The sequence below is a fragment of the Tachyglossus aculeatus genome, chromosome 7, assembly GCF_015852505.1.
Source record: "Tachyglossus aculeatus isolate mTacAcu1 chromosome 7, mTacAcu1.pri, whole genome shotgun sequence".
NCBI lineage: Eukaryota > Metazoa > Chordata > Mammalia > Monotremata > Tachyglossidae > Tachyglossus > Tachyglossus aculeatus.
The window spans coordinates 50,376,237-50,386,187 of NC_052072.1; the positions used below are offsets into that span (position 1 = coordinate 50,376,237).

The following is a 9,951-nucleotide window of genomic DNA, read 5'->3' on the forward strand; positions in this document are numbered from 1 at the left end:
TTGAAGTCAACCACAATTGGGCGAATGATTTCCCCCTTTCGCTCCTCCCTATCCCTCTTTTCATCTTCGGGAATTCTGACAACATTCTTCTAAAGAATAGAAAAAACCCCCAAACAAATGGCTGAATTTCACTTTTCTGAACAATAAATCTTTCTTCTTTGGGGTGCGGGGTTATCAGTTAATAGCTCCCACAGCAGAGTCATGAGGGGATAAAATTCATGTGGGATAGCAGCTTGTTCAATACACCCTTGTGTGTGTGGCCACATTTTCCCGTAATTCACTTCCAAGAATCAGCTGCCTCCTTCCTACTTCCAACCTCCTATTCAAGTCCTCATTGGTCACCGGCCATCTGCAGTAAGACTGCATCAAAGTCAACAGGTCCCTCCACCCCCAGAAAAGAAATAAGAAGCCTTGCCTCTGGTATCTTCAAACCACATTACTCCAGGATCTGGGGGGAAAACAAGTGAGAGAAAACTTCAGTCAGCAAAGAAGGGAGGTGAGTGGTGAAATCCATTTCTGAGGGCTTTAGAGAAGAAATGATTTGCTTTACGTCAGTTTGCTTACCAGCTTTTAAAAATATATAGGTGACAGATATTTTTACTTTCAATCTTGTTAGCATCTAGTGCCTTAAAACTGTTTGTAACTCCTTGGTAACATTAGAAACTTAAGCCAGTTATATTATGGAACATAAAACTGTGATGCAAGTAGAACCACGACTTTTTGGATGTTTTCCTTAGCTCATTTGAAGCATCCTGCTTTTCATTTCTTCTGCTTAGGCTGAAGAAAACTCTTGTTAGGAGTCAAAACCAAATGTAGTTCAAATCCATTTTCTCTGCCTATTTTACTCAATGAACTTCAGCAAGTGCTCAACTCTGGGACCTCAGTTTTGTCTCTCTACCCTGGGTTGTGCACTGAGCATCTATAAAGAACTTTAACTCTCTGCAGAAAAAAAGAACCTTTCAAAAATACAATACAATTAATGATGTGAATAAACTTAAAAACTTAAATGCCATCCTGGGTCAGATCAATGGTCTCTGTAGTCCAGTATTTTAGTCCCTGGCAGTGGCAATAAGATGTTTGTAATTGTCTTCCTTGATATTCATTCATTCACTCAATCGTATTTATTGAGCGTTTACTGTGTGCGGAGCACTCTACTAAGAAAGAAAATTTAAGTCTACTGTGGGTTTTTGTTTTCTTCTTAGGTTCGATTCAATTTTCCAGGCAGAAAGTGCTTATCTAAGCAAATACTACTCTACTAAAAAAAAAGTTATTTTTTCACTTTCTCAAGAGAGGCTGAAACCCATAAATATCCAAAATCTTTTTCAATGTATAAAATGACTTTCTGTAAAAAATCATAGCAATAAACAATCATAGTCATAGCCTCCAATCATTTCTTCAGTAAAGATGAGTTAATACAGAAAAGTTTAGGAGAAGATAGTTTTCTATTAGAGCCAGTTTGAAGCAAAACAGTGTTCTCCCAATTAATTAGTGCAATAATGATACTGATGGCATTTGTTAAGCACTACTATGTGCCAAGCACTGTACAAAGCCTGGGGTAGATACAAGAGAATCAAGTTGGGAATGGTCTTTGTCCCTTGTCCCTGCCCCACTCACCAAGTGGGAGGGAGAAAAGGAATTGAAAGTGCTCTGCCCAGAATAAACATTCAATAAATTCTATTGATCAATTTTTCCCTTCATTTAGTACATACCATTCCTTTGCTTTTGGGCACAGCAGCCACACTTTAGAAAATACATTGTAGAAAAAAAAAGGCAGTTCAATAAAAAAACTTTTAGAAGCAGAGAACCAGGATGAAAGCTAACATTTCCTGAGGAAAAATGTATTCTAAAATTAGCTCTGCAGGACAGAAAGAACTGCATATTTATAAAAATTGCTTTCTCAAATATACACATATCCTTAGAATGATTTTTTTTTTAATCATTGTGAGAGCTGTTGATTAAGAAACATTGGAGTATGCTTATGCTGAAAAGCAGTATTAAACCTTGAGACTGCCCCAGAGATCTCCAGGGAAACTGTGGCTTCTGTCTTGTACTGCCTGTTTGGCACAGGAAGTTGGAGCAAAACCTGCTTTTTTTCATTCTAAACCTCACAAAACTTTGTTAATAATAAAGTGAATTATGGCATTTCACAGCAAAAAATTCATTTTAGGTTTAGTGTAAAGGATTTCACATTTTTCCAGAAACTGATTCTACAGTCTCACAGTTTCACGAAGTGCTCTTTCCCTTTTTTAAATATATGTTAGGCACTTACTGTCAGGCACTGTCCTAGGCACCGGGGAAGGTACAAGTTAATCAAGCTGGACACAGTCTATGTCCCATGTGGGGCTCACAGAGTTAGTCCCCATTTTACAGGTGAAATAACTGAGGCACAGACAAGTTAATCGATTTGCCCAAGGTCACGCAGGAGACAAGTAGCGGAGCAGGAATTAGAACCCAGATCCTTCTAACTCCCAGGTTGTGCTCTACCCATTAGGCCATGCTGCTTCTCTTTTCTTCACTTTCCCCTCCCTCCCCTGTGGATTACCTTCATCATACCTTTTTTCGACCAGAGGCTATCTGACTGCCAAGGTAGCAGCAAGGCTCTGAAACCCCTGGAAATATGAGCTTTGCCTCACTTTAGAGCCCCTAAGCTTTGTTCTTCTGGAGTTCCCCAAAGATAAAAATAGCCTGACCCTGCCTCATGTGGGTAGACTGGTTTTTTTTTATTTTTATTTCTTTTAATTCCAGGGCTGTAACAGAGGACAATGTGGTCGAGGAATCATTTTAATTTCAACCTCATGATTCAGTGGAGTTGTCTGCCATCTCGAGGCATTCTGAAACTCCTTTGTTAATACTCAGAATGATTTTCTGTTAATCACAATTTCAGGTTTGGAAATGATCATTTAGATTAACTATATAGAAAATTAAATTTCAGCAATAGACAATCTGTGAACCCCAGAGCGGGACAGTCAAGTTTCTTGCTGATGACTGGATCTTCATTAGTGTTTTCTTCAGAGCTCATTGGCTGCAAGCTCCATTTAGCAAGTTATTTGCCGTTGAACACCAAAAATGAAGCAGACTACACCAATGTGAGTTATCAATAGTGATAACCTTGGGATCTTTTTTAAGTGGGAATAAGGCACACACTGCAATCCTCTGGGTTTAATGGGCAGTCCTGTTCTGAACCAACCCAGTTCCTAACTCCTTCTCTTCTTAAGGAAAAAAAAAACCCACCAAAGTGAGTTAACATTATGATTTTTTTTCCTTTTCTTACCTTTTTTTAATATAGGAGGATTACATTATGACAATGTCTGATCTGGAAAAGGCTATGATAACAATTATTGAAACTTTCCACAACTATTCCGGGAGAGAGGGGGATAAATTCAAGCTAAAGAAATCTGAATTAAAGGAGCTCATTAACAATGAACTCACCCAATTTCTAGGGGTAAGTGTGAAATTTTGAACAACCACCTGCTTCTCTCAGTTGCCTTTATAAGGGCTGGTGTGGGGATTTGGGCTCTAGATTTAACTCTGGGCTTGGCTAAAGCTCGATGCAGTTTCCTTTTCTCAGTTCTTGGGATGCTTACAAAAATATTTTTGCTCAGCTGGTTGGTCTCCATGGAGACTGGCAGAGTGCAGATATCCAGAATAAGACGGCCTTGGGGGTCTTATGAACTGGAACAGTTGCAGCGTTTCATTCTTTGTCTTTTGTCTTGTGTTTCTTGGGTGAAGCACAGAGAACGAATTGTCTCTGAAGCACAAAGAGAAAAGTAAAAAAACAATGCCTAGCATTCTTCAAAAGTCCAGTGTGTGTTTGTTCGGGCTTTTTGATTGGAGGTGGTAGTCGGTTGTGGTGGTTATCTGGTTTTGTTTCATTTTGCAGTTTCCAGGGAACAGTGAGAATATTGTGGAAAGGAAGTTGGATAAAGAATAATGATCCTCGAGCTTTTGCTTGAAGTTTATGGAAGGCCAATAATTACTTAATAAAAGGGGGGTATTTTATGACGACAGGTGTTAGGGGTATGATACCCGGCACCCCACCGACTGAGTAGTCAGTGATTTCTAACATTCATTTAAGCGAGCCTTTTTGAAAAAGGTGGTATAAGTGAACTACAGACATGCAGCGGGGTACAAATAAAATAATTTTCCAGGTAAGAAATGAAGGCTGCGGGTAAACTGTTGGTTGGGAAACTGAACCATCACTGAGCGGAAAGGCAGGTTAAATTTTTTTTTCCATTTTAAAGCAACTTAATAATGGTTCGATCCTCCCTCTTGGCATGAGGACCCTAGCAATGCCCCTCATTTCACCATCTGTGCAGCCAGTGACCGCCGAGCTATTCTGTCGTGGGAGGTCAGAGCCCATTGGAGAGTAATGGTAGGGAATTTGCACTGTACCAAAGTCCATCTCGCCCTCTAGACTGTAAGCTTGTTGTGGGAAGGGAATGTGTCTGTTTATTGTTATATTGTACTTTCCCAATGATAATAATAATAATAATAATAATAATAATGGTATTTGTTAAGCGCTTACTATGTGCCAAGCACTGTTGTAAGCCCTGGGGTAGATACAAAGTCATCAGGTTGTCCCACGTGGGACTCACAGTCTTAATCCCCATTTTACAGATGAGGAAACTGAAGCACAGAGAAGTGACTTGCCCTAGGTCACACAGCAAAGTGGCAGTGTCAGGATTAGAATAAACATCCGTGCTCTTCCCACTAAGCCACACTGTTTCCCTAGAAGCCTCCCAAGTTCTTAGTACAGTGCTCTGCGCACAGAAAGTGATCAATAAATACGAATGAATTAATGAATGAATCCAAAGGGGAGTGAGCAGGGCCAATGAGGATGATGAGCAACTTTCACTGCAACGCTTGCAAAACCTTTTCAACCAAAAAAACCCAGAGCTTTGGGGCAAGATGATGGAGACTTTAATTCCAAATCGGGACAACTTCTAAAGGTGTATTAAAGGGGTTTTTTTTTGTTCTTCTTTTTTTGTCCTGATTTCTCCAAAGTGATTTTTAGAGTTTGGAAGCAAATTCAGCATATCAAAGCTAAGAATTTGGCAATATCTCATTTTTAAAAAAAATTTGGCAGCAATCTCCATAGCTCTCTCCTGCCTAAAGATTCAGCTGAATTATCTTGGAGCTTGCTTGGGTTTTGGTGCCTAATTACTCACAAATATTGTTCAGATGCTTAGAATTAACATTGCACGGTTGAAATATTCTAAAATTTATCACTGGACCAACCGCTTTTATGTCCTCCTCAAAACGTAATTGCACACCATCACTCCTTTCTTGGGGTATGATACTCTTGGATTTATACATTACTAGAAACTGTTCCCTTGTGTTCTCCAAGTTTCACCTAAAATACCTCCCGCCTTCAGCCAGCCAGGGTCAGATTGAGGCAGAGGTAGGGCAAGAAAAATGTGCACTGAGAGAGGGGTCCCCAATTTGAGGTTCCCGCTCTATGGAGGAGACAGGACACTTCCCAACATATACATTTTTTTTTTTTGGACCAGGGAGAGCAGCTTCAGCAAGTCTGTTCTGCCCTTGGGCCAGGAATTAGCTGTCAGCTCTACTTCTTGCCCTCGCTGGCAGGCTGCGGTCCCCCCACTCCCCTAAATTCCTATTTTTCAGGGGAACCCCTAAATCAGGCAGGTGACCATGCTAGATCCCAGGACCCTCTTGGCCAACAGACACAACACCCAGGAAGTTGGAGCTTGTAAGCTCACCGTGGGCAGGGAACGAGCCTACCAATTCAGTTATTTTCGACTCTTCCAATTGCATAATACGGCACTGTGCACGGAGTAGGTGAACAATAAATACCACTGATTGATTGAGTCAGTGACTCATTTGGGTCTAGGCCACGCAAAGAGTCATTCATTTGATCTGGGGATGAGCAGGGATGGCTTCAGGTGTGAAAAACAGAGGTAGTTGCCTCAGGGAGCACCTTCTAGGAGGCAGAAGTTGAAAATTTTTAAAATTTGCGGCATTGGAGAGTTTGTCCAGATAACTTTTGCAGTATGGAGAAATGCTCCCAGAAAGCAGTGTGGTCCAACAGAAAGAGCACAGGATAGGAGTCAGGAGACTTAAGTTCCTGGTTCTGCTATCTGCTGGTTGTGTGACTTTGGGCGTGCCACTTAACCTCTCCCTGCCTCAGTTTCCTCATCTGTAAAGCGGAGATAAAGTGCCAGTTTTCCCTCCCTCAAACTTTGAGTCTTGTACAGGGCAGGGACTGTGACCAACTGAATGTCTTGTAACTACCCCAGTGCTTAGCACACTGCTTGGCACACTGCTTAGTAAACACCTTCGCAGTTATTAGGTTTAGGTGGACTCCTGAATGATGTCATTACGCTTTTACGTTTTGCAGTGTAGTGCACCCAAGGTCTCATGTATCTAGCAGTCTGGTATCTCTAAGCACTGCCACTAAAAGCCTAGGAAGAAAGCCACTTATTTTCCTGGCTCAGGAGGGTCAGATGTCTGAAACTGGTCGTGGGGATAAGGCAGATGTTTGGGTTTGGAGTACCCACCTGCTGCAGCAGCTTTATAAAACCAGTGGGGTCAGTGGCCAAGATGGGGCCTGGCTCCTGAGGTCAGGGCTGCAAACCAGCCCCCACTCCCACACAGCTCCCGCAGCAATGGTTCGGCTCAGCTGGCTTGTCCTGAGATGTGCATCAAAGCCACTGCTGCCTTCCTGATGGTGACAAAAATGAGGCAGCAGAGGATGAGCCCCCTTTTCCATTCCTCCCACTTTCTCACTCTCTTCCACTCCTGTTTCCCTTTTCCTCTCTTACTGTCTCTTCTTTTCCCAACAGTCTTTTTTATGGTATTTGTTAAGCGCTTACTATGTGTCAGACCCTGTTCTAAGCCCTGGGGGTAGATGCATGTTCATGTCCCTATTTTACAGATGATGGAATTGAGGTACAGAGAAGTGAAGTGACTTACCCAAGATCACACAGCAGACAAGTGGCCATCGATCTTTTCTTTCTCCCCTCCCTCCCTTGTACCTTCCCAACTTTTCCACTTCCTGACCTTTCTCCCTCCTTTTTCCCCCCTCAAATTTTGCTCCACCTCAGTTTTCATGCCCCCGGCCATCCAGAGCCTTAATCTAGCCCTACATCCAATCCCTCCCTTAAATCCCTCTTCACAACCAGCTCCCTCTTTGATTAGTGTCATCCCAGCTTATCCTCCCTTACATCCACCCCACTTCAAATGCACCTCCTCTCACACACAAAGCGAAATTCTCAGCTGGGTTAGAGCTGAGGGAGTAGAGGGACAACAGAATAGTGAGAAGAGAAAGTGTTTCGTGGCTCGGTGGAAAGAGCATGGTCTTTGGAGTCAGAGGTCATGGCTTCAAATCCCGACTCTGCCACATCTGCTGTGTGACCTTGGGCAAGTCATTTAACTTCTCTATGCCTCAGTTACCTCATCTGTAAAATGGGGATTAAGACTGTGAGCCCCACGTGGGGACAACCTGATCACCTTGTACCATCCCCAGCGCTTAGAACAGTGCTTTGCACATAGTAAGCGCTTAATAAATGCCATCATCATCATCATCTCTCTTGAGATTGGCGCTATGGGATCACTTTTTGCTGATTCCTGGCAGTAATATCAGCTCTGAGTGTTTGCAGGAGGGGATAGATGTGAGCCCAGTCAATCATTTGTATTTACTGAACACTTACTGTGTGCAGAGCACTATATTAAGCACTTGGGAGAGTACAAAACAACAGATTTTACAGTCTAGAGAATGATGTTTGAGCCAAAACCCAGGCTCTGGAGAACTTGGGTAAGAAGCTAGTGGAAAAAAGCAAGAACACAGGACTGGAGACAGGAAACCTGGGTTCTAATCCCAGTTCATACTTGCCTGCTGTGTGATTTTAGGCAAATCACTTCTCTGTGTCTCTGTTTTCTCATGCATGAAAATGGGGATTCAATATCTGTTCTGCCTCCCTTTTGGACTGTGAGCCCCATGTGGGACAGGGACTGCGTCCAACCTGTCTGTGTTGCACCTACTCCGGCACTCAGTTCAGAGTTTGGCACACAGTAAGCACTTAAATACAATGATTATTATCATCATTGTCGGATTCTTAGAGCTCTCAAATCTATTACCTACCTGTAACAAATCCTTCCTGTTTTGTTTAGGAAATTAAAGAACAGGAGACAGTGGACAAAGTCATGGACACACTGGACGCTGATGGAGATGCTCAGTGTGACTTCCAGGAATTTGTGGTCTTCATTTCAATGATCACCGCGGCGTGCCATGAGTTCTTCATACTGGAGTGAAATACCAGACGAGCGAGAAGCTTAGCTTACGCAGCGGAGAGAAAGAAAAGGAATCAATGAAATGTGAAATGAGAGGAAAAAGAAAATGATTGCTTAGCAGCTAGAAAGAGTAAACTTTACCAACCTCTGGAGAGCTTATCTTGCTTTGAGAATAGAAACATGAAAATACCTTCATAAGGGCTGTTTTCAAGGGCCTTCCAGGCTCCTAATGCAATATTTCTCTGCCTTAACTAAAAATATTCTTTACTGTCTTCCTGTTGTTTGATTAGGTATGTGTGCAAATAGTTATTCAAAAATTATGCCATTGTGTTTGTAAAGAAAACACAAGGAACCTGTTACAGGATACTACTACAAGAACTAGGGTAGACCCATGTAATAACACAGACAAAATTATTAGTGATAACCATAAAATTCCTTTGGGTGTTTTCTTTTCAGTTCTTAGTTCTTCTTTAATTTCCATTTATTAGACGGTACATAGTAATCTGGAAGTTTTTTGGTGGGTTTTTTTTAACCTTTGTCTTACTGTGATTGCGAGCCAAAATGGGATTTGGAGCAAGAAAAGAACACAAATGTATTATCTCAACAGCTGAAAAGACTATGGGGACATGAATGAATTTATATTAGTCTGCCCTTGATAAAGCTAGTGCTAAGTGAGAATTAACACAAGTTACAACCCCTGAAATAATGAAACAAGAAGCAGATCCAGCATACAGAAAATGGACCTTGTGAATCAAAATAAGAACCCAAAATTATTAACTCTTGCTAATCAGAATCAAGGTTGGAATAATCCACTTTCCTCCAAACTGGATCCATACTACTGACTCTTGATGATCAAGTCAGGTAGGGGAATTCCAGCTGTCACCTTAGAGTTTTCTCAAAATGAAACTGGCTTACTCTGAGTGATTCTGTTACAGATGGCCCACATTCTTATCTGACTGGCTACCAAATATATTCAGGCTTTCACAGTTTTCTAATTGTCAGGTTAAGACTTTTACACTTGTTTCCCGTTAGAATTAACTTGGGCTTCTTAGATTTAAAAGCCTGGAAATCATCAGGCTGAATTTATTTTATACCAAGCATACCAGGGGGAAAAAGTAAATGTAGCTTATGAAAAATAAGCCAATACTTATGTATTCATCAAGTTTTCACTATATTGCACAATATAATCAATGACCATTCTGCCTTCATTAATTGGGATTTACAAAACCATGTCCAGAATTTCATGTGTTTCATTTGTGTTTTAGAAACTATAAATCAAGTTATAGATTTCTCCATCAAGTATGTAGAAGAGGAGGCTTGTTAATTCATGAATGTATTTACTGCCTTGGGCTCCAGTGAAATAAAAACAACGGTTTTACTAATCTTCTACAGTGGGTTTTTTTGTCATTTGGAAGGAGAGAAGTAAGAGCTCTGAAAAGGATGAGACGCAGGCTCCGTCATTTTGGAAATTAAGTCTTTACTCTACCTTTAAAAGACTGAGTAGATGAAATAATTTTGGCAAGAGCGTACGGAGCAATTTGTGGGAAGCATAGTGGGATACGGATAGGGCTGCTAAGATGGTCCTCAGTTTCTTTCCAGGGTTGGAAGCAGCCGAGGGCCATGAGTTGGACACCTCCTATTGCAGACTGGAACTCCTTCCACGTTCCTTTAAGTCCAACTATCCTGTGACTTACCATT

General features: G+C 41.5%; 1 protein-coding gene across 1 annotated transcript; it reads left to right on the top strand.

Annotated features, from left to right (window-relative positions):
• The first annotated feature begins 321 nt into the window (after window positions 1-321).
• S100B (S100 calcium binding protein B) lies at window positions 322-9,640 on the top strand. The gene is made up of 3 exons (XM_038749741.1): window positions 322-496; window positions 3,287-3,442; window positions 8,134-9,640. The coding sequence occupies exons 2-3, from the start codon at window positions 3,299-3,301 to the stop codon at window positions 8,272-8,274; spliced, it is 285 nt and encodes a 94-aa protein (XP_038605669.1). The 5' UTR covers window positions 322-496; window positions 3,287-3,298; the 3' UTR covers window positions 8,275-9,640.
• Window positions 9,641-9,951: the final 311 nt, after the last annotated feature.